Source organism: Nycticebus coucang, chromosome 1 (genome assembly GCF_027406575.1).
Source record: "Nycticebus coucang isolate mNycCou1 chromosome 1, mNycCou1.pri, whole genome shotgun sequence".
Classification (NCBI taxonomy): domain Eukaryota; kingdom Metazoa; phylum Chordata; class Mammalia; order Primates; family Lorisidae; genus Nycticebus; species Nycticebus coucang.
In genome coordinates, this window is record NC_069780.1 from 152,283,759 (window position 1) to 152,309,053 (window position 25,295).

The 25,295-nt window shown below is 36.4% G+C and overlaps 1 protein-coding gene across 6 annotated transcripts in view; it reads left to right on the plus strand.

Moving 5' to 3' along the window:
- Positions 1–25,295, plus strand: part of SLC38A9 (solute carrier family 38 member 9) — a 96,046-nt gene that overhangs the window by 54,926 nt on the left and 15,825 nt on the right. For all 6 annotated transcript variants that reach the window (XM_053590486.1, XM_053590457.1, XM_053590446.1 and 3 more), the window contains 3 exons: positions 1,242–1,436; positions 3,981–4,088; positions 15,406–15,512. In XM_053590486.1, the coding sequence (XP_053446461.1) occupies positions 1,242–1,436; positions 3,981–4,088; positions 15,406–15,512 (410 nt within the window). The remainder of the gene's footprint in view (positions 1–1,241; positions 1,437–3,980; positions 4,089–15,405; positions 15,513–25,295) is intronic.

Below are 25,295 nucleotides of genomic sequence, written 5' to 3' on the forward strand. Positions count from 1 at the left end.
ATAGCCATATCTTATGTTGATTCCAGCACTTCTTGATTTCTCTGATAATGTTTATTTTGAACAGTGTGGTAAATAGATTATGACATAATCCACTTCAATTAATGTAATAATTACAACTAGCATGTATTGAATACCTACTATGCACAGGCATGTACAAAGTGTTTTACATCGACCTTTATTATGGTAGGTACCATTAACTCTGTTTTCTAGATGAAGAAACCAAGACACTGAGAAGTGAATTTGCCCAAAGACAGCTAACTATTAAGTGGCAGAGTTGGGATTCATTATGCCATTTACTTCTTCCATCCCTGTGCTCTTCATTACTGTAGTTAGCATAAGAAAAATTTATGCCCATAGCATAGAAGAAAAAATTACATGTTAAAATGCTGACAAAGAAAGAAGGAGACGGAAAATGAAACGTTTGGGCTTGTGGCATGCCAAATAATGAATAAAGAATAAAATCAAAAATACAACTGTCAGTGAATATTGTTTGTCTTTGACAAGTGATGAAGATGATGGTTGCCTAATATGAGTATTTTTTGCTATCATTAAGAGTTATTTATGAAGAGCTGATTATTAGCAAAAGCTCTGTTTTGAAAGTAGAAACAGTGAAAATGATTTGTATTCTATTAGCAGAAGAAATTGCCGCTTGTAAATCAGTATTTAAGAAAAATGCATTTTGCTGACTTTCCAGTTTGGATATCATCTTGGCTCTTGGGTTTCTATTAAGTGTGATAAACTTCCAGAATTACTTTGAATTATTGGAATTTAAGATTCATAAGCTTTCATTAATAAGTATGACACTATGGTAGCTATTTCAATGCCTGCTTTTTATTCCAAACCCGTAGATTTTGTTTGTTGTTCAAAAATCTCTTTGACCTTTGAGTGAATTATTAGTATAAGAAACAGTTGCTCTGAATTATTATATACATAATACCAAATGTCCAGTCCAATATTTTCCCTATGGCAGTGGAACCAAGGGATGTTTAGTGGGATATTTTTATAGCTTCCAGTAGAGTTGAAAGATAAAACCTCAAAAATTTTAAAGATTCTCTCACTTTTATTTATTTTTAGTTGAAAGATTCCAAATATACCTATATATAACCCTCTGGGTTTTTTCCAGAAAGGAGAAACTTAGTGCTCATGGTAAAGTTGAGATTGGTAGAGTAAGTGTCAGTCTCTGGGGGCGGTCATTTTCTGTTCTTGGTGGTCTTCTCTAACCTGACACTTTCCTATTACAGTGATTTGTCCAAGTGCCGGGAATGGTGGCCAGTTTGACAACAGCTCTATGATTTTCTATGCCAATGATACGGAAATCCAGCAGTTTGAAAAGTGGTGGCATAAGTCCAAGACAGTACCCTTTTACCTTGTAGGACTTCTCTTGCCACTGCTCAATTTCAAATCTCCTTCGTTTTTTTCAAAATTTAACATCCTAGGTAAGCCATAGCACTGAGTGGTGGAGCCTTTGTATTGTAGAATATATGGTGGATTCTGTGGAAATATGGTTTGACTGCGGAGAAAGTTACATTCCAGGCCTGTGTTTAATTTATTCCTTCATATGGTATCCTGATGTTTGTTCTTAATTGTTTTTTATGGAGTTTGACACAGAGAAAAATGTAGATGACCATTTCAAGTCTCTTTTTGGGGGGTGTTTTTTTTCTTTTTGAGATGTGAGTTGTTTGGTTTCCCATTCTCAGCAAGATGGATATTATAGGAATTCTCAATTCTAAGGATTGGAAACATTAGAACTTACTAAGGGAAGTTATAAACTATTTTTTCCTATCATCTCTATTTAAGAGTATAAAACAATTATTATCTGACTTTAAATCTAGGACAGCGGTTCTCAACTTGTAGATCACCACCCCTTTGTAACAATGAAAATACACCCTGCATATCAGATATTTACATTATGATTTATAACAGTAGCAAAATTACAGTTATGAAGTAGCAACAAAAATAATTTTATGGTTGGGGGTCAGCGCAACATGAGGAACTGTATGAAAGGGTCGCGACATTAGGAAGGCTAAGAACCACTGATCCAGAAGCTCATCCTGTAGCTCAGGCTTCTTAGGTTTATTCTGCTTCTGCTCTTCTCCGTGCTTCTTCTTTCATAGAACACTATTGCCTCTTTAGAAGAACAGACCTATTTCTGTGCGCTCTGTTTTTCAGAAATCACTAAAGGACTGTTTGACCTTGTTTAAGATAGCGAAAAGAACTCCCAGAGAAAGCTCATTTCTAGTATGAAGGATATCAGTGATAAGGAATTGACAATTCTAAATAAACCATAGAATTTCACCTCCTCCCTGATCTGATCTCCTGCTAGGCTGCCTAGAATATGAAATAATTAAATTACCATCAGAGGTGGCCTTTGTGTTTCCAGAAGACCAAGGAAGAAGTAAAGATATTTTTCTATACCTCTCTGCCTCACAGGAGGATTCACCATAAGCAGGCACAAACATGCAGAAAACGAAGAGTTGTAGTTATATAAGCTTCAGCCTCTTGTTTTCATCCTTTCTGAATGAGCTAATCTCCAAACCCACAGTAGAGCTTATATACCTCATTTGTGGTTTCCTGGTTTGCTTGCCAACTTTCCTATGGAATGAAGCTTTTAAAAGAATATAAACTTTATTGAAGGATTTGCTCATTTTGACAAAACAATCACCAGGCTTCCAACCAGGTTGATTATTCTCTAACTCTGTAAAGATATTCTGCTTTTGTCCTTTTCCTTGGTACTTTCCCCTTTTAAAACCATAGCTTCTTTAGAGAGATTAGCATACAGTGAACTTCCTGGGTTTCTTGACTCTACTCCATAATGACTGGACTTATTCCTTAAGAGGAATAATCTCTAACTTCTACACTATTAAAAAATTCCGAATATCTGCTTTATCCTGTGGGCCCAAATACCTGGGAATGGAATCTGGAATCTTTCCATCTAGCCTATAGTATTACCCAATCAAAACCTCATCTATGTATTAGATTATTCATGGATTATTTGGTTTATGATGCACATTCACTACTTTTCTTTCTTGACTTTTTTTTTTTTGAGACACATAGTCTTACTATGTCGCCCTTAGTAGAGTGCTGTGGCGTCACAGCTCACAGCAACCGCAAACTCTTGGGCTAAAGCAATTGGGACTACAGGCACCCGCCACAACACCTGGCTATTTTTTTGCTATAGTTGTCATTGTTGTTTGGCAGGCCCAGGCCAGGTTTGAACCCACCAGCCCTGGTGGATGTGGCTGGTGACCTAGCTGCTGAGCCAATTTTTTTTTTTTTATACAGGGTCTTGCTTGGGCTGGAGTGCAGTGGCATCATGATAGATCACTGTAACCTCAAATTCTTGGCCTCAAGCTATCCTCCTGCCTCAGCCTCTCAAGTACTATAGACATGTACCACCACACCTGGCTAATTTTTCTATTTTTTTTTCTAGAGGTAGAATCTCACTATGTTGTCTAGGCTGGTCTCAAGTTCCTGGCCTGAAGCAATAATCCTGCTTCAGCTTCCCAAAGTGCTAGGATTTTAAGTATGAGCCACTGTGCATGATTTACTTTTCTTATCATCTCACATTAAGTACTAGCCAGACTTCCAGCCTATTAACTATCTCTAACACTTCTGATACAAAAAACAGAAGTTAGTTTCATGGGTTTTTTTTCTTTTATGTAACCTTAAACTTTTGAAATGGACTTTCTGCTTGTATTCTTTCACTAATCTCGGCTTATAAATAAATAAAGCAGTTTTGCATTCAGCAACATATGCGTTTTCTTCATCTAATAATTCTTAGGCCTGTTAAATAATGTTTTGTTTTCTGGTAACTCACATAGCTTGTTTCTATTCTTTAGATCCTAGTTGGGGTTTTAGTGAGGATAATAAATGAGGGTAATAATTTTCCACATTTCTGAAATGTGGAAACAAAGCTTAATTTTAAAATGGTCTCTAAAACACACAAAGATAATAAATGGTTTCTGAATTTTTTCTCACAGGCACGGTATCTGTTCTCTATTTGATTTTCCTTGTCACCTGGAAGGCTGTTCGCTTGGGATTTCATTTGGAATTTCATTGGTTTACACCAACAGAATTTTTCGTACCAGGTGAGCTGTTTTGGCAAAATACAAAATTAATAAATTATAATAATGTTATCTTTGAGTTAATTATTATAATATGTCTTTCTAAAATAAATAATGGTGGTTTTTTTATGCTGAAAATTTTTATTAATGCTGTAAAGCTAAATGTAGGACTGACATGAGATTACTTTAGATTTCTTTCAGTTTATTGGTAACCAGGGCCTTTTGTTATTTCTTCTTGGGAGTTGAAATGCATTTAAGTCACAATACAATTGAAAAATCAAGAACTCATCTGTCAGACTTTTCTTTTTTTTTTTTTGTAGAGACAGAGTCTCACTTTGTGGCCCTCGGTAGAGTGCCATGGCATCACACAGCTCACAGCAACCTCCAACTCCTGGGATTAAGTGATTCTCTTGCCTTAACCTCCCGAGTAGCTGGGACTACAGGCGCCCGCCATAACACCCAGCTATTTTTGGTTTGCAGTTCAGCCGGGGCCGGGTTTGAACCTGCCACCCTCGGTATATGAGGCCGGCGCCTTACCGACTGAGCCACAGGTGCTGCCCCGTCAGACTTTTCTGAGAAACATACCTCTAAAACAGCGGTTCTCAGCCTGTGGTTCGCGACTTGTTTGTAACAATGAAAATACATTCTGCATATCAGATATTTACATTACGATTCATAACAGTAGCAAAATTACAGTTATGAAGTAGCAATGAAAATAATTTTATGGTTGGGGGGTCACCACAACATGAGGAACTGTATTAAAGGGTCGCGGCATTAGGAGGCGTTAGGAAGGTTGAGAACCACTGCTCTAGAATTTCAGAGACTTATTAGAAGGTGGTCAGTGATATATAGAGATAATAGTGCTCATTAAAATCATTTTTCCCCTTATGGGTTTTTCCTTTTTTTTAAGTATCAGTGGTTTTTAGGCTAATTAAAATGGTGTTTATTAAATGCTGGCCTTCTCCTACCTGTTTTTTTCTCCCAATTATCACTTGGCCATTTCTTCAATTTCACCCGAATTTAGAATATTTTGGATGTGGTAAAAGTACTATGAAACAATGAATGAATAATGTTAAATGGAGATACTACTATACTAATATCTTAAAAATTAATAGAAAGAAAACTCTGCACAATGCTGTGTCGATTTAGCTATTGGTTTCGGCAGTGTAGAATTCTGTTCCTTTTTTTTTTTTTAAATAGAGTCTCACTCTGGTGGCCAGGCTAGCGTGCAATGGTGTCATCTAAGTTCACTGCAACCTCAAAGTCCTGGGCTCAAGAGATCCTCCTGCTTCAGCATCCCAAGGAGCTAGTACTACAGGCATGCACTACCATGCCCAACTAATTTTTTCTATTTTCTTTGGAGATGAGCATCTCTTTCTTGTTCATGCTGGTTTTAAACTCCTGACCTCAAGCAATCCTCCCACTATGGCCTCCCAGAGTGCTAGGATTACAGCATAAGTCACCATGCCCAGCCTGGTGACTTTTTGAAATCTGTATTTATAGTCATCTATCATCCCTTCTGTTTCTTTTTTGTAACAACATTCTTGGGTTTTCCAAGTGTGTAGAGTTGGTGGTCATTGGAAGCTACTGTTTCTATTATCATGACCACTTATTTTCAGAACATTTTTGATTACATTAGCTTTGATTTAACATTTCTATAAGTCCATAAAGAAAAGTCAGTGCAAATTCAGAATAAAGTATAGGGGATCAAAAGGTGCTCTTCTCTCCAAGATTGTATTTAAAATTGGACACTGATGAAAAGGTAATGTTCAGCTAGTTCTTTCATTGATTGATAAAAATAGTCTAGGATACTATTTTCTAAAATTAGGTCCATTGTGATTTACACAGTCTTAATAATTAAAAATTCTGCTAATGATAGGACATTAGACAGATAAAAGGGAAAGATAGAGGATAAATAGTTATGTAGAAAACAGAACATGAAAAAATATTTAAATAGAAATCAAGTCATTTATTTCGCTTTGTTTTATTTCTGAATGTTACTCAAATTATCATATATGCCTTGAAAATATGTGCATCTAATATGTATCAATTAAAAATAAATAAATGGGCTCGGCGCCTGTAGCACAGTTGTTACAGTGCCAGCCACATACACCGAAGTTGGCAGGTTCAAACCTGGCCTGGGCCAGCTAAACCAACAATGAAAACTGCAAGAAAAAATAGCCGGGCATTGTGGCGAGCACCTATAGTCCCAACTACTTGGGAGGCTGAGGCAAGAGAATTGCTTGAGCCCAAGAATTTGAGGTTGCTATGAGCTGTGACACCACAGCGCTCTACTGAGGGAGACATATTGAGACTCTGTCTCACAAATAAAATAAAAATAAAAATAATGTCATGAAGGGGTAATTATGAGGTTTGTATTAATATTTGTGGTACTGAAATTATTGTATGGTGATTGAAGAATTTCTCAAGAATGAACATATATCAAAAATTTTTTTAGTAAAGGCTAATTAAGAATCAGATCCAATGGGCGGCGCCTGTGGCTCAGTCGGTAGGGCGCCGGCCCCATATACCAGGGTGGCGGGTTCAAACCCGGCTCCGGCTGAACTGCAAACCAAAAAATAGCTGGGCGTTGTGGCGGGCGCCTGTAGTCCCAGCTACTCGGGAGGCTGAGGCAAGAGAATCACTTAATCCCAGGAGTTGGAGGTTGCTGTGAGCTGTGTGATGCCACGGCACTCTATCGAGGGTGATAAAGTGAGACTCTGTCTCTACAAAAAAAAAAAAAAAGTAAGAATCAGATCCAAAATCAAAGCAAATTTAAAAAAAACATCTGAGCACTTCGGAAGGTGTGAATTTTTACTGTCCTACTCAGAATTCACAAAGACTTGTAGTTCTGCTTGAATCTTTGTTTATGTATATTTGTTTCTAAATATTTGTTTTGCAATGTTCCCATCACCCTTCTTCCCAGGTAAATGGAAAAATAAAGAGAAAATACTTAGGTCTTTCATCCTATACTTTCTTCCTACTCAAGTACTTGATTTTTACAGTTTTCCCTTTTTTCCTAAATCATGTGTCATTAAATTTTTCTTCTGCTGAACTATTCCTATAAGTATACAAATCTATCTCCCAAACTAAAATAAAAAGATTCATGTAACTATGCCATATTCCCTTCCAGCTATTGCTTCTCTTTAAAGAAAAACTCTTTGAAAAAGAAACTCTGAAAGAGTTGCATATGCTCCTTCCCTCCAACTTCTCCTTCGACTTTGCCTTGAATTCACTTCTGTTGGGCTTTTCTGCAGTCAACTTCACTATATAACCAATGACTTCATATTGCTAAATCCCATGATCAGTTCTTCCTACTCTTAATCAACCTGTCAGCAGCATAGGGCACATTTGGTCACCCTTCCATCTTAAAATACTTTCTTGACTTGACTTTTAAAATTCCATTCTCTCTTGATTTTTCTATGTTTCTATTTCTCTTTTGATTTTTCCTTCTCAAATTTCTGACCTCCAAATGATGGAGTCATCCAGGATTCAATACTCAAACCTCTTTTCTCTATACCCTTTTTCCCTAAGTAGCAGCATCTAGTCATTTGGTTTTACATGTTGTCTGTGTGGTGATTTGTTCTAATCTTATATCTCTAGCCCAGATCTCCACTGAAATTTATACTTAACATACCCACCTACCTCTTCTACATCCCCACTTGAATCTCTGTAGATCTCTCAAACTTAAATTGACAAAAACCAAAATCTGTTTCCTTCCTTGTCAACCCCCATCCATCAACCTGTATAACCTGCTCATTTCTCAGGCCTGTCGTAGAAAATGGTAGCTCCAATTTTTCAGTTGCTCAGGCCAAAAACTTTGCAGTCATCCCTGACTGTTCTTTCTGCACATCCCACATCTATTCATCTATAAAGTATTTCTGCTGTATTTCTTTTTTTTTTTTTTTTTTTTTTTTTGAGACAGAGTCTCACTGTGTTACCCTCAGTAGAGTGCTGTGGTGTCACATAGCTCACAGTAACCTCAAACTCTTGGACTTAAGCGGTTCTCTTGCCTCAGCCTCCCAAGTAGCTGGGACTAGACACCCATTTGTTGTTGTTGTTGTCATTGTTTAGCAGGCCCAAACCCACCAGCCCCAGTGCATGTGGCTGGTGCCCTAACCATTGAGCTACAGGCATCGAGCCTCTGCTGTACTTTTTTAAAATTAAAAATCTGTCTACTTCTTACCATTTTGACTTGAAAAATCTATGTCAAGCTACTGATCTCTCACTGGCTGATTGTAGTAGCCTCCTAACTGTCTGTTTCTGCCCTGTCTCCCCCACCATAATCTGTTCTACACCTAGCAGTTAGAATGGTATTTTTAAAACACAACTCAGAAAAACCTTTAATGTTTTCCCATCTCATTCAGAATAAAGACTAGTCTTTATAATAGTCTGTGGGTCCTATGTGATCTAGTTCCTGGTATCCTGTCTGATTTCATCCCCTACTACTTTTCCTCTTGTTTAGTCCACTCTAACCACGCTGACCTCTTTACTTTTATCTCAGAATCTTTTCACTTACTGAAAAGTGAGTGAAAAAGGCATTTCATTCGCATATTCCCTGTGCATGAAGTGCCTTTCTCTTTTCTCAGATATCTAGATGGTTACTATAATTAGAGAGGTCTTCCCCGACACCTGGCTACCTTTATCCCTCCTTGTTGTATTTTATCGCTCCCAAGTCTTACACACAGATGTCCTGGTTATCTAAATACATTAAATTCCTGATTCTGATAATGAGTTGGAATACTGGAGGGACACCACATTATTCTAATCTACTTGGTTCCTGAGTTTTAGAAACTCGGAGATGGGCGGCACCTGTGGCTCAGTCGGTAAGGTGCCGGCCCCATATACCGAGGGTGGCGGGTTCAAACCCGGCCCCGGCTGAACTGCAACAAAAAAATAGCCGGGCGTTGTGGCGGGCGCCTGTAGTCCCAGCTACTTGGGAGGCTGAGGCAAGAAAATCGCTTAAGCCCAGGAGTTGGAGGTTGCTGTGAGCTGTGTGATGCCACGGCACTCTACCGAGGGCCATAAAGTAAAACTCTTGTCTCTACAAAAAAAAAAAAAAGAAGATAGAAACTCGGAGATGACAAAGTATTTATCCAAAATTATTTCTAAATCTTTTTGATTCTTGAGAGGAAGGGCTTATAATGGGAGAATTGCATAAAAGTTTCTGGCAGGAATAACCAGATATAACACCCTTTCTCGAGCTAGCAAAAGATGAAAGAAACTGAGTCAGAATGTTCTGATCTTGGGTGGGAATAGACTTTAGCTGAAAATGGGAATTAAGTAAAAGTTCAGTTGGTAAGGAATACCTGTATTTATTTTTTTACTTATGTTATCTATCTCCGCCAACTGAAATAAGAACTCTCGATGAGAAAAGGAGTGTTCTTTGTTTTTTGTTATTTCTGTGTTATTCTTGTATCCCTCAAGACCTATAATACTTCCTGGCACATAGTGAGTTCTTAATAAGTATTTATTGAATAAATAAATGTGTTTATATCTACTCCTTCCTAAATCCCATTAAAACAATAGTAAAGAAATAAATTTAAAAATGAAACACAAAGAAAATCTATTGGAGAGACACAACAGCACACAAGAGGTAGCAACAGAGTTTTAGAAGCTGGAAAACTGATAGATGGTTGATAACAGTACAGCAGAGAAACTGAAATGTGAATGCCTGTAGAGAGGTATTCCAACACAAAGGGGGCTCATTTAAGCTATGCAACTCTTGAGAAGGTTGCATGCTGTCATTCAACTGCTGTACTACAACATTCCTCAGTGTATGCAGACCTTTTGTTAACTCTAAAAGCAAGGATGAGGGGAAGAGCTTATAATGGGAGAAGTTTCTTTCAGGAATACTTAGATTTAGCACCTTTTCCCTTCCCCTTCTCAATCTAGCAAGAGATGGAAGAAATTGAATCAGAAAGGCTCTGAACTTAGGTGGGAATAAGGCTGTAGTCTGAAACAGGAATTAAGTGAAAGTATGTAGGCTGATTGTTGAGATCGTACTACTTTCTCCCACCTTTCCCCCCCAAATCTCTTTTCTTTGCCCTTGGCTCCCAGAATACTGATGGCCAGATGAGATAATGTGGGATTCTCTTCTGGAGAAACTGACAAGCCCAAGAAGAACAACCTAGAGTCTCTGATATTTGGGTTCTACCAAAGAAATGGCCGAGTAGACCATTTAGATGTATACACTTTTTAGTGTTTCCCTTTTAAGTATAAAAGGATAAAATCACAAGATAGTTGAAGAAACTGTCTTTTTATTACATGAAAAAGAATCAAGAAAGAAAGAAAAAAGGAGCTTGGAGGGAAAAGAGAATAAGAGGGAACAAAAGAAAACTTCGAAAATGTTCTACCCTCAAAGTGATAAAAGATAGTGATATATCCATGAGGCAATATTTGGATGCCTCATGGAGGAAGGAAAGAAGGGAGGAATATGGCTTTGGAAGTTAAAAAGGATGAGAAAAGTAAATAAACTTAAAATTCAAGGAATTTGAAAGATAAAACTAAGCTCCCAAAAGAAAATAGAAAGGAAAGATAGAAGGGAGGGAAGAGATGAAGGAAAGTAGAAGAAAAAAAAGGTAAGAAAATTAGAGCATGAATCTTGGTGGCCCAAATATCCAACTAAGTGTAGTTCCATGGAGAAAGGAGAAGATAAAGGGCAGGAAATTATTAATTCCTTGTATAATTGGGGAAATTTTCCCAGAACTAAAATCCAGAAGTTTCCTAGATTTAAAGGGGCCAAAATTCTCAGCACCTTGAGAAACACCCACACCAAAGCATATAATCATAGAATTACAGAACACCAGGGACAGAGAGAAGACCCTAAAAGAACAAGTCTGTGCAAGATATGGAACCAGAATAGCATCAATCTGGCTTGTCAACAACTCTGAAAGCTAGAAGTCAGTGGAACCAATGTCATCTAAGGTCTCAGAATAAATTGTTTTGACCAAAAATTCTGAATCTCACCATGCTCTCTTTCAAATGTTGGAGTACAATAAAGATATTTTCCAAAAGTGAAGTCTTATAAAATGTTATCTTCCATGCACCCTTTCTCAGGAAAAATAAATGCAAAATGTGTTCCACCAAAAAGAAATAATAAATTAAGAAAGTCCCAGAGATGGTGAAGGGAAATTTCAGGAAACAGCTGTGTAGCAGCCCTAGTAAGCAAGCAGGCCAGATTACAGCAGGTAGACAGATGGCCAAAGGAGAGGGGTTTTTAAGAAAAAAATAAAATGCAATATAAAAAAATTATATGTGTTGTGCAGACAGAGAGAGGTTTTACAATTACTTTGCAGAGTTTGGGAAGGATTCCTATTAACTAGAAAAATGGGAACCCAAAAAGAAAAAGTCAATTATTACATCTGGAAAAGCAGGTCAACAAAAAGATTTTTATATAAAAAAAGAAATGAAATCATAATATATTTCATGGCTTAACTGTGAATAATAACATAATCATAAAAATTAAAGCACAATATTGTTTATGTCGAGGGATAAAGTATGGGAAAGTATGTGATGGTAGTGATACAAAAGTAATAAAGCCTTCTGGTGGGAAATCAATCAATTATATTGAAAATTAAGATATAAAGAAAAGGCCCCATGATCATATCAATGTACACAGCTATGATTTAATAAAAAAAAAAGGAATATTTACTTTAAAAGTTACTTAAAAAATAAGCTAGTTTATAACATTTAAGGTATGCTATACAGTTAGAAGAATTAGAAACACTTGCCTTTGGGAGTCAGGATTTAGGATAGGAGGTACAAAGCAAGAGAACGTGGGGGGTTGTTGCGTGTATAATAAGCCTTGCAAAACAATTTGACTTTTAACAATTAGAACACATTGAAGACTGCAATTAGTAGACATTATATTTTTTAAATGAAAAACCATTAAATGCTTTGAAACTGACTTCAAGGAGGCTTCAGACACTGATTTTCAAGGATTATAGGATGATTTACCAATTTGATAGGGACATTATATTCCTGTCACCAGAAAAGATAAATTTCTACCCATATGTGCTTTGAGTAGTTTTGTTATTCACTTGTCATTAGGAGAAGACTACATTTTACCACTCACTGATACTCAGTAGTGTCTTCACATATAATAGGATTTCTCTCTACATTTTTTTTTTTTTGAGACAGAGTATTAACTATGGTACCCTCAGTAGAGTGCGAGGGCGTCCCACCTTACAGCAACCTCAAACCCTGGGGCTTAAGCAATTCTCTTGCCTCAACCTCCTACGTAGCTGGGAGTATAGGTGCCCACCACAACGCCTGGCTATTTTTTTGTTGCAGTTGTCATTGCTGTTTAGCTGGCCCGGGCCAGTTTTGAACCTGCCAACCTGGGTATATGTGGCCAGCACCCTACCCACTGAGCTACAGGCACTGCCTACATTTTTTTTTTTTTTTTGAGACAGAGTCTCAGTAAGTTGCCCTCAGTAGAGCGCTGTGACATCACAGCTCACAGCAACCTCAAACTCCTGGGCTTAAGCAATTCTTTCGCCTTAGCCTCCCACGTAGCTGGGACTATATAGGCAGCCACCACGACGCCCAGCTATTTTTTTGTTGTAGTTGCCATTGTTGTTTGGCAGGCCCAGGCTGGGTTCCAACCCAGCAGCCTTGTTGTACTTGGCTGGTGCAGTAACCACTGTGCTATGGGTGCGGATTTATATTTTTTTTAAGAGACATGGTCTCACTCTGTTGCCAAGGCTTGAGTGCAATGGCATGATCACAGCTTACACCAACTTTGGATTTCCTCTTGTGAAGTACCTCTTCAAGTCTCTTGACCATTTTCTATTTAGTTGTCTGGGGGTGTTTAATTGATTTATAGGGGTTCTTTATGCATTCTGAATATGGGTTCTTTCTCAGATATATATTGCAATTATCTTCTCCCCATCTGCTTAAATTATTTCTTGATATGTCTTTTCAAGGCATAAAGTAAGCAATTTGAAAATGATCAGAAGTATTGGAAGGAGAGAGGGAAAGAAGGAAGATTGGGTAGAAATAGATTCAGAAAGTCTTATCCAGCTTATCCATGTGAAGCTGTGGTACAAAGATCACCTAAAGTCCAGGATGAGGCTAAAGTGGTCAGGCCATAGTACCCTGACATGCTTAGTCCTTATCTAGGAGCTGCCCAGGTGATTTCTGCTTGAACAGAGAAGCAGGTCCCAAAAGGGCTGCAGCTGGATGCTATCAGCTAACCACACTCTTTGCTTTAGGTTCTCACTTGAAAGGAAGCTGAATAGTAGGTCTCCATACTTGTCACAGTAAAGCTTTATAATATTTTAATATGAATTTGATATGTTAAAGTTATATGTAGGCCAAATTTATGTCTACTTTGCTATTGTAACTGGGATCCTTTTATTTGTCTTATAGCTTCTAACCAAGTAGTATAGGTATATAAGAAAGATGTTGGGTTTTTTAAAGACAATAGAACCTCTGTATGTTGACCACCCAAGGGACTATAACAAACTGGTAAACATAGAGAGGTGATCAACATAAGGAACTAGGCCTACTATGCTGATACATACATGTAATGCAGATCCAATCTATGAAAGTTAGGTCTACGTAAGGGAGTGGTCAATATAGGGAGGTGGTCAACTATGGAGGGTCTACTGTATGTGTTTTTCCTATTTAGCTACCTTACTCTGAATTCTCAGAGTAAGAGAATTTTTCAGTTTCTCTACTAAGAATATCTGCAAGTAATATGGTTATCTACAAATAACTTTCTCATCTTTTAAAAAACAGTGCCTCTATTATATAAATATAATGCTGACTGTTGGTTTGACATAATCAATCTTTTTTTCTTAAGAAATTGTCCTATTCCCAATTCATTAAGAGATTTAAAAAAAAAAAAAAACAAATGGGAGTTCCCCAAATTTTTATTTTATTGCTGCAATGCTAAAAATTGAAAAGATTATATACACAGACAAAGGGGAAATTTGCATAAGAAAAATACATTGAATTGCTTCCATAGATAAAATTAAGATGAAAGCTAACAGGCGAACAAAAAACTTGATAGAAAACTGAGTATGATGCAGGGCACAGTCGCTCATGCCTGTAATCCTAGCACTCTGGGAGGTCAAGGCGGGTGGATTGCCTGAGCTCACAGGTTCATGACCATTCTGAGCCAGAGCCATAGCCGGACTCTATAAATAGAGTTGGTGTGTCAGTGTTGTGGCAGGCGCCTATAGTCCCAGCCACTTGGGAGGCTGAGGCAAGAGGATCACTTAAGCCCAAGTGTTAGCGATTGCTGTGAGCTATGTCACTGAGGGTGACAAAGTGAGACTTTGTCTAAAAAAAACTAAAAAAAGGAAAAAAAACTGACTATGTAATTTCGTTGGTCTTCCTTCCTGGTTTCTTTTACATGTAGTGCCTAATTCTTAATTGTTCTCGCTTTTTGACCTAAATTAATATAGCAAAGAGCCAGTGGACTTTTTCTCTATTTCTACCTTTTACACTAAGGAATCCCTGAGATGGGTCATTGTTCTCTCCACTTTGCCACCTACTATGCTTTCCCAGCAATATTTTCAAGAAAATCATAGTCTTATTCTATATGAAATCAATTTTTCAATTCATCATTAGCAGACCTTAAAGTAGAAATTGGCAGTACTTTAAAAAAAGTTATTCATATTTCTAAAAACTTTGTGTTTATTATAGAAAATTATAGAATATAGGTAAGTGGTTAATTTTAAATAAAATCCCATCAACTGGAGATAACCACTATTTATATTTTTTCTTTGCATATGTATGTACATACACATTTTAAAAAAGAAAAGTAAAATCACATTATACATGCTATTTGAATCATGATATTTTGCCAGAGCATAAAATCTTCCTCTCCAACATGATTTTTAAATACCATATATCACTGTGCAACTGTATGTAACCAATTCCTTCTTGGTGCACATTTAAGATATTTTTCATATTTTTAATTAATGTTTTTTAGATTTATCATTGAAGAATGTTAAATGACTAATTCTCCCATCCATAATTCCTTTCCTAGAGATACTTTTCTGACAAATTCAGATATTAAAAAAATGAAGGGCTTAGTGTCATACAGATCCTGAATTTGAATTTTGCTCTGCCACATACTAGTTGTATGACCTCAAATAGGAAAAATGAATATAAGGTACATTCACAAAGTAGACATTTCTTTCTTGTTTCTTGTGTTTCATCTTTTAGTGTTTTGCCCCAGTACAATGCTGTTCTTGAGGAACTTTGTACAGATATTTTAGTATTCTTACTCCCTAAACTAAAAACTGACTTTTAGCATTGGCTGCTAACATTCAATTTGTAGTTTTCAGTTTTAACATTTTGTTTCTGTCTCTTTTTCTCCTAGAGATAAGATTTCAGTTTCCGCAGCTGACTGGAGTACTTACTCTTGCTTTTTTTATTCATAATTGTATTATCACACTCTTGAAGAACAATAAGAATCAAGAAAACAATGTGAGTAATTATCTGAGGAAGTGACTTGTATCTCACAAGGATAGACGTTATTTGAAGCACTTTATATTTGGGGTACACTTACGCAACTTTGTTATAGTATGTTAATTTTTAAATTTAATTATAGAGCAGGGGTCAGCAAATTTTTCTGTAAATGTTTAGATGGTAAATATTTTCAGGTTTGAGGGCCATATGGTTTTTGACACCACTATTCAACTCTGTTGTTGTGGCATGAAAGTAACTGTATATGATAAGTAAACAAATGGGTGGTGGCTATTTTCAATAAAACTTTATTTACAGAAACAGACAGCAGGCCAGATTTGGCCCAGAGACCATAGTTTGCCGACCCCATAGAGCAACCACCAAAAAAATAAAGATTACAGCTAAGGAACCCATAATGGTGATGTAATCATAAAAATTACCCAACTGATCCAAAAGAAGACACAGATAGAAAAAAAAGAATAGATGGGACAAATAAAAAAATATAATGGGACAAATAAAAAAACATATAAGCAAAATAGTAGATTTAAACCCAATCATATACATAATTACACTATATATAAATGGTCCAAAGACTGCAATTAAAAGATAGAGATTGTCAGACTGGTTAAAAGACAAAACCTAATTATATGCTGTCTATGTTAAACATGAAAATATGCCATGCAAACATTAGACATTAGAAGAGTAGAATGACTGTCTTAATATCAGACAAAGTAGAATAATGAATATTGCCAGATAAAAAAGGAACATTACCTAATGATCTGTAGGAATCAGTTCATCAAGAAAACATGATAATCCTAAATGTATATGTACCCAATGACAGAACTCCAAAGAAACTGAAGTAAAAAGTACCAAACTAAAAAGAGAAGTTGACAAATCCACAATTATAATTGGAGATGTTATCATTCCTCCTTCAGTAATAGATGGAACAAATAGACAAAAAGACAGATATAGAAAGCATGAAAAACACTATCAACCTACTCGATCTAATATTCATAAAAGTCTTCTATCTACATCGACTGTACATTATTTTTAAATACTTAGGAATACTTACCAAAATAGACCATATACTGAATCATAAAACAAGTCTCAATAAATGTAAAAGTATTAAAATCATACAAAGTATGTTCTCCTACCATAATACAGTGAAGTTACAAATTAATAATAAAGAAATGTGGGAAATTCACAAATATGTGGAAATTAAACAACATACTCCTAAATAACCAATGCGTCAAAGAAAAAAGATACTAGAAAAATTAAAAAATACCTTGAGATTATTAAAATTCAAAACATATGATATGCAGCTAAAGAAGTGCTCAGAGGGAATTATATACTTGTAAACACATTCATTAAAAATGGAAAAAGGTCTCAAATCAAAAACCTAATCTTCCACCTTAAGCCATTGGAAAAGGAAAAGCCAAACTAAACCCAAAGCACGTAGAAATTGTCTAGTTACTAGTTGCCTTGTTTGCAGATTTTCATCTCAATTTAAGTTTTTAACCATGTAAAAAAAATCATGATGAAGCTCAAATAGAAGTCTATGTAGTTGTTACTGAAAATACAAAGGAAAGAAGAGTTCGTTGTGCGTAGGGATTCTGAGAAGGCTTTGAGTAAGGGGTAATGTTTGGCAAAGTCATTAAGAAGGCAAAAGCTTTCTAAATGAAGGGAAGTTATCTCTCAAATGAAGGCAAGTCAAGTCCACTCTTCTTGGTCCTTACTGACCACACATCTGGGCATGTTACCTATAAATGGAGTCGGAGTTGAGTAAGTCTGTATTTTCCATACTTCTTAACTTGGTGACCTTATCTCACATATCATTTTCTTCATGTGTAAAAACAGCATTAATGATACTTAACCTCTCAGAGTTGTAATGAGAATTAAATATTATAAAATAGGAAACATGCATAACATGATCTGCCTTACAATAGGGGCTAGACATTTTTAGGGTATATTACCCTTTTTCTTCTTATATGCACAGCCTGTTTTCATAAGTCAACTTAGATAAAGTACCTCAGAAACCCATTTTGTGAGTAGAATTCTCATGCATTGGATTATTATATCCATAAGGCTGTGCTTTTCAAACTTTACCACCAAAATCTCCCTAATAATAGAGAACAACCTTGTATACCTGGAAATCTGAGGAACAATGTAATTTTATAAAATTCTCATGTTTTGTCTTAAATACTCATACACATTTTTATCTATTCGAAATTAGTTTGTGTTACTAGACAACAGCCTCAAAATAATGAGTTAAATTACAGGTAGTTCTCGTGTTGCATGATCCCTACTTGTGTACAAACTTCAGTTACTGTGGTTTAGTTAAATTACATCAGTCCCTCCCTCAATATTGTTCAAAGTTCAGTTGCCACAAGATTTGAACTATGAATACTTGCATAAAGTAGTAGCTCCTAGCCCTTCAGTTCTCAAATCACTATGTAAATAACAGGCATACATCATGATTAGTGACCAGTCACATTACTTCCTTGAAAGTCTGTCAGTGGTTGGTCACTATGTGTGTTAGTCACTTTATTCACAGACTGCAGAGCAGGTAGTTGTGTTGTCTCTTTGTCTCCCCGTGATGACCTGATGTGATGTTTTACAAAAATGAATAATTGAAAGAGGGAATTGAGGCCGGGCATGGTGGCTTGCGTGCCACTCTGTGAGGCCAAGGCGGATCCATGGTGGATCTCCTGAGCTCAGGAATTCGAGACCAGTCTAAACAAGAATGAGACTCCATTTCTAAAGCCAGGCATTGTGGTGGGCACCTATAGTCCCAGCTACTCAGGAGGCTGAAGCAAGAGGATCATTTGAGCCTAGGACTTTGAGGTTGCTGTGAGTTATGACACCATGGCACTCTACCCAGAGCAACAGAGTAACACTGTCTTAAAAAAAAAAAAAAAGGAACAATGAAACAAAAAGCAAGAATAGTGCAAGTGAAATTTGAATTGAACATAAATAGAATTAGAAAAGAAATAGCCAATTACGGAAATGTTGACTCTACTACCATTCAAGAGACTCTAGATGCAGCCAGAGTAACTTAGGGAAGGTGACTTTATCAACATATATTTAGAAAGTGATTGTGGTGACAAGAATGAAGAAATCTCAGATGAAATGACACTGTCAGAAAACTTCACATTAATTCTTAGAGATATTTCATAACATTGAAAGCACAAAGGATAAAATCTTAGCAGCAGATGCAAAGTTAGAATAAAGAACTATGATCACCAAAACTGAGAAAAATGCTTACTGCAAATTGTAATTTATACTATGAGGAGACAAGAATAGTTCAAAGTACTCTCACTAAGTTTCTACAAAGAAATAAAATACTTTAATTCTCAATGTTCTGATATTTAAAGTTACAGTGTACTAAATCAATAAATACTAGTTTTACTGTTTACTTATTTCCCTAGACATTTATAACTAACAGACTTTTTAATGTTTTGATAAAAATTGTTCAAGATTTCAGTGTTACTTGGATGAAGAGGGTCTGGCAGACTGTCACTGTTAGCCAATATGTGGAGATGGGGATAGGTCTAAACTTTGTCAGAAGATCTGCAATTTTGAAGAACAGTGAGAGTAGTTTTTTTAAGACTGTTTTGTTTTTTCATTTTTAAAATTATAGTTTTATATATTAAAGTTTATGGCTGGACCCAGTGGCTCACACCTGTAACCCTATCACCCTTGGGAGGCCAAAGTGAGTGGATCGCTTGAGCTTATGAGTTTGAGACCAGCCTGATTAAGAGTGAAACCTCGTCTCTACTAAAAATGAAAAAATACTGAGACAGGAGGAGCACTTGAGCCCAAGAGTTTGAGGTTGCTGTGAGCTGTGACAGCACAGCACTCTACCAAGGACAACAAAGTGAGACTTTGACTCAAAAAAAAAAAAATTTTTAAAGACTACATTAACTTTTATTTTAAATAATAATTAGTATAACTTAGTGATTTATTATATTTCAACTTTTCATTTAAAAGTTAATTTTTTATGGGCGGTGCCTGTGGCTCAAAGGAGTAGGGCACCGGCCCCATATACCAGAGGTAGTGGGTTCAAACCCAGCCCCCGCCAAAAACTGAAAAAAAAAAAAAAGGAAATAATTAATTTTTTAATTAATCTACTTAAGCTATTTAAGATAGGCATCTTTAGGAGGAATTAAATTTATAAAACAAAAGAATGGGAGACAAGAGGTAAAGGTCACTTAGGACCCAAACAGACCAAACCAGCTGTGTCATCTCAGCCCAAGCTTGAATGACTCTGTCTTATTCTCACTGCATGAGCTTTCATTTCTCACTCTTATTATCGTACTTCATATCTATGAAATAGATTTTAAGTAGAAATAATTATTAAGATTTATTGTATTTGTCTAGGGATTGAATTTATTTGGGTGAGGGCTAAGTTTAAAGTTATATTCAGAATAACGTAGTATAGTTAATAAAAGACAAAGGGTATATTAAATGTAATAATAAATAAATATGTCTAAGAATAATATTTTTTTATTTCAGCAGTTGAAGTTTTTAACTTTTATCTCTGCACAGTTTTGTAGATTATTGGTCTGGCTTGAGTTTGCTGGGTTTTTCAGGGGTATAAGGCAAGATGTGGAAATGACATAATCTAGATAGCTGGACTGTTGTAGGGGTTGTGAGGAGGACCTCTTAGAGGCCAGTCTTGTTTTCTCTTGCATTGGTCGTCAGGTCTTTTTCTCTAAGTCTTGAGGATAACCTGGCTATCACCTAGAACATAGTGTAGCTAAGGAGGTGCCCAGGAGTAAGTTTTTTGGTCTGGGTGGGTCTGTTATTGGAATATAGGTCTTGGAAGATATCTTAAAAATTATTTTAGGGTAAAGAAGTAAACAGAGGTCTAATCTAGCTTTTCTAAGTCAACATGGATGAAGTCAGGGTTGTGAAGTCACTTAGTAGTCACTTGGGATAGTGAATTGAGTGATTTTTGTTGAGCCTTAAGGTTTTTGTATTCTTTTTTATATTAGTCTTAGAGTCAGAAACAAATTTTACTTTTTTTTGGCATATCATCTATAGATTGGGACAAGCATATTAAAATGTTTTTAATTTTTTTCAGTGTCTACTTTGAAATTAAAAGATTTTACATATTAAAACTTAATATGTTATTTCAAGACTAAAAAGCAGTAAGAAAAAACAAGTTGGAATAAATCTGACTCTTGTACATAATTTTATATTTTTGGCAAGTCTTTTAGTCTTATGAACAGATAGTTTGGTTAAACAGCTATGTGTAATTTTGTGAGTTGGCATTGTAGACAAAGCTGACATCTAATATAGGTGAGCTATAGTTTTTTATTTTTTAATTCTATTTTGTCTTTTTTTCATTTTATTAAAAACGAATCATAGCAGGATTAATTTATTTGTCAAAATACACTGTATTTTCAGTATACTGAGTCTGATTATTATATAAAGTGAGGTAAGAAAAATTGTTATTTAGGCTTTTTTTATGATTGTCTTTACTGGAACCTTTTATAAGGAATCTCAGATTAGACTTGAAAGTCTCTTGTAAGTCAAGGTTTTATCTGTGTCATCTTTTATCTTTTTATCTCTTTTATGGTTTTGTCTTTTATCTGTGTATTAAGAAAATTATTATTTTTTCAAGGTCTCAAAGTAACTTGGAGTTTTTAGACATGTCAGAAAGTGACATTTTTTATTTATCACAGATTAGGAAATGTTTGATGAGATACCTAGCCAGTTTTTTCAACAGGCCTTTTTTTTTTTTTTTTTTTTGAGACAGAATGTCTTTGATAAAGACTTAGTTTCTCAAACAGTCTAAATAGCCAAAGTATTATGTTTTATAAGTGAGAGACGTTTTGTGGAATATAACATGACTTTAAGGTTTTAAGTTATTGAAAAGTATTTTAAAACCACAACATAGGCACCATCCCTGATGCCTTTCCTGGTTCTTGTAAGTCTCACATAGCCACATGGCATCAAAGATGGCTGCAAAGGATAGGACCTGTCTGTGTCTTTAATTTATTTACCAAGTGCAGAGTTTAAGACTAGACTACCCAAGGGGTAAAGTTTGAGCAGGGAAGGGGCATTGTGGGCTAGACTGTGCCTTGTAGTTGCTGTGTTAGGCAAAGGGAATAAATCCATAGTCCTCACCAATGGCAATTCTATAATCTTTAAATATCTGAACTTTACCAACAGGTTTAAAACTAATTTTATTTATCAAAGAATACTAAAGTCACCTGTACAAAAGGCATTTGAGTTCTTTTCTGTTTTTCTGGTAAAATATTTGATGTATATGCTTATTTTTTCCTTTTGGTAGTGAAAAGTCACAGGTATAAGACATATACAGACGCACAAGCAGATAGATCTACAGACAGAAGCAGACTTTATATTTGCTGGCTTTTAAACGAATATTTTTCTTTAGACTATTAATTTTTTAAATTATCTAATTTATTTATCTTAGCAGTTTACCTAGGTTTTAGTTATTGTTTTTAAACTCATTGTTTAGTTACTGTTTTTAAACTCATAAATTTAACAAGAAAAAACAAACCTAAGTATTTTAACCAGACTTGTTGTTTTAAACAGTGTAACATTATTATAATTCAAGAATCTATTTAAAGGCCACCCTTCTCCAGAGTCAAGATGATATATATCAGCTAGGCTGTATTACAGTAAAATTTCATTGTCTTTTTAGTTGTAGGTGGATATTCATACTGAGACCAATCAGACAGAATACACCCCAATGGGCTGTCATTTGTGATTGAGTCCTGAGCTCCCACAAGGTAGACTAAATATAGAAACACCAGATTTCTCGAGAACAAAACAAGAACTGATGAGATCTAAAGTTCTCAGTGCACAGCCATGCGGCCTGAGCTCCCATAATATTGACCAGATACAGAAACATCAGATTTCTCAAGAGCAAAACCGGAACTGATGAGAACTACTAAAGTTCTCAGTGCCCAAGCAGAATAATGCAGGTGAACCTTAGTGATTAGGGACAGCAGGTGCATGAGTGCACAACCTGAAGATTCCCAGGAGAAATCTCCTGGCAGCGCTAGGAGGGTTGGAACCCTGCACCTCTTGGGCCAGTTTGTCCAGGCAACTGCTAGGCTTCCCCAGTAGTACTTACTGGAGCTGTCTAGGGGTCCCGTTGTAGTCACCAGAAATGTTACTGGATGAAGAGGGTCTGGCTGCCTGCCACTGTCAGCCAATATGTAGAGATGGGGATAGGTCTACCAAATTTTGTCAGAAGGTCAGCGATTTAGAACAGTGAAAGTAGTTTAAAACTGTTTTCTTTTTTTCTTTCTTTTTTTTTTTTGTAGAGACAGAGTCTCACTTTATTGCCCTTGGTAGAGTGCTGTGGCATCACACAGCTCACAGCAACCTCCAATTTCCGGGCTTAGGTGATTCTCTTGCCTCAGCCTCTTGAGTAGCTGGGACTGCAGATGCCTGCCACAACGCCTAGCTATTTTTTGTTGCAGTTTGTCCCAGACCAGGTTTGAACCGGCTACCCTCGGTACATGGGGCCAGCTCCCTACCCAGTGAGCCACAGGCACCACCCTATTTTTTCATTTTTAATATAGTTTTTATATTTTTTATAGTTTTCATTTTTAATATAGTTTCATATGTAAAAGTTTAAAGACTACATTAACCTTTATTTTAAAGAGTAATTAGTATAACTTCCAATTGAAAAGTTAATCTCCTAATCAAGATAGGCATCTTTAGGATGGGTGCTAAATTTACAAAACAATAAGAATGGGAGACAGGAGGTAAAGGTAAAAACTTAGGAACTAAACCAACTAGACCAGCTGTAGCATCTCAGCCTTAGCCTAAATGACTCCATATTGCTTTGCACAATAATGTTTAGCAGGGGTGTCCAACCTGTGGCCCATGGGCCACATGCTGATTTTGTGAGGATTTTTTTGCTCATCTGTGGTGTCAGATTTCACAAGCGTGCATATTTCATGAAGCTCATGCACAGACCTTTTGTTTGCTAATCAGCTTTCATTAGTGTTTGTGTATTTAATGTATGGCCTGAGACTGCTCTTATTCTTCCAATGTGTGTACAGCAGAGAAGAAAAAAAGGTTGGATGCCCCTGGCTTACTATCTCACACTACCATGCAAAGGGAGGATTGTGGTTAACTTTTTGCTCCCCACAGTTCTTAAGTAGAATTGCTTGCTATCCCAGAATATGGAAAAATCACATCGTTTATCTAGAGGTGTATGTGCTAGTGTGAGAAGCTAGGACTGGATAGAGATGAATATTTTCCTTCATGGTCCCCCAAGGATTGAAGAAGGGTCACTGCTTTTCTTTTAGAACACTCAATGAGCCTTGAAATCTGTATTTCATATGTAAATACCATAAAAATGAGTTCTTATTTCCACTCAGTTTTGGAAGTAGGACTTTGTAACTAGTATGTGAGGATTAGCTAATAAAATCTGCCTCAACTTTCACTTGTGGAAAATGTTTTTAAGACAAGGGCTTAAAAGCAAAGGTTTAAATGGATGATGTTTTCTTTTTTTTTTTTTGTAGAGACAGAGTCTCACTTTATGGCCCTCGGTAGAGTGCCATGGCCTCACACAGCTCACAGCAACCTCCAACTCCTGGGTTTAAGCTAGTCTCTTGCCTCAGCTTCCTGAGTAGCTGGGACTACAGGCGCCCGCCACAACGCCCGGCTATTTTTTGGTTGCAGTTTGGCCAGGGCCGGGTTTGAACCCACCACCCTCGGCATATGGGGCTGGCGCCTTACCGACTGAGCCACAGGCACCGCCCATGATGTTTTCCTTCTATCATAACTAAAACTTAAGTATGAAGTGATGTCCAGCTTTCAAAAAACCACTTTGTAATTCATGTTATCTTCTTAACAAATTAGTAATAACTAGTGGTAAAATGAACATTTATTAAGCACTCTGTGCCAGCAGCATTCCAAACATTTTGAATATATATAAATATGTATCCTTTCTTTTGTTTGTTTCTTTGTTTTCAGCTTCCACGTCTCTCAGGGATATATCCTTTCTTTTGATTACTGAAATTGACTCATACGTAGTGTAAATCAAGATAATGGGTACTATACTTTGAGAAAAGCTTTGTCATTTGCTCTGGTTAATGATTATATCTTTTATCAGGTTTCAGTAAGTAATTTGACTTATAGAAGTCCTGTTAACATCATGGTATAATATTTTCTTGCGATTAAGTCAGAAAATGTGAAGTTTGCCAGGGATTCTGAATTCATAATATTGATATCAGGTTAGTTATTCTAAGCTCAGTAAACAAAGGTTTCAAAGTAGAAAAGAAGACATAGAGAATAGGAAAAGCCTTCTCTTCTGTATAAACTATATAGTATTTGAACTTGGAGCTAAAGACATTTTGAAACAATGACACTCCTAAATAGGTGTAGGGATCAAATTTTCCAGGTTTTCCAAGTTCAACTTAATTTTGTGTAATTTGGGGGGGAGGGGGTGTTTTGTTTTGTTTTGTTTTGTTTTTTGCTAAACATATTTTTACACATATAACTAAACAGGATATCATTTCTATTCCTTTGGCATAACTTACCCAAAAAGGGGGGAGGCTGAAGATTAGCCCACTCATTTCTTATCTTCAGAATATATAGTCCAGGGGTCCTCAAACTTTTTAAACAGGGGGCCAGTTCACTGTCCCTCAGACTGTTGGAGGGCTGGACTATAGTTAAAAAAAAAACAAAACAGGGCGGCCCCTGTGGCTCAGTCAGTGGGGCGCCGGCCCCATATACCGAGGGTGACGGGTTCAAACCCGGCCCCGGCCAAACTGCAACCAAAAAATAGCCGGGCGTTGTGGCAGGCAC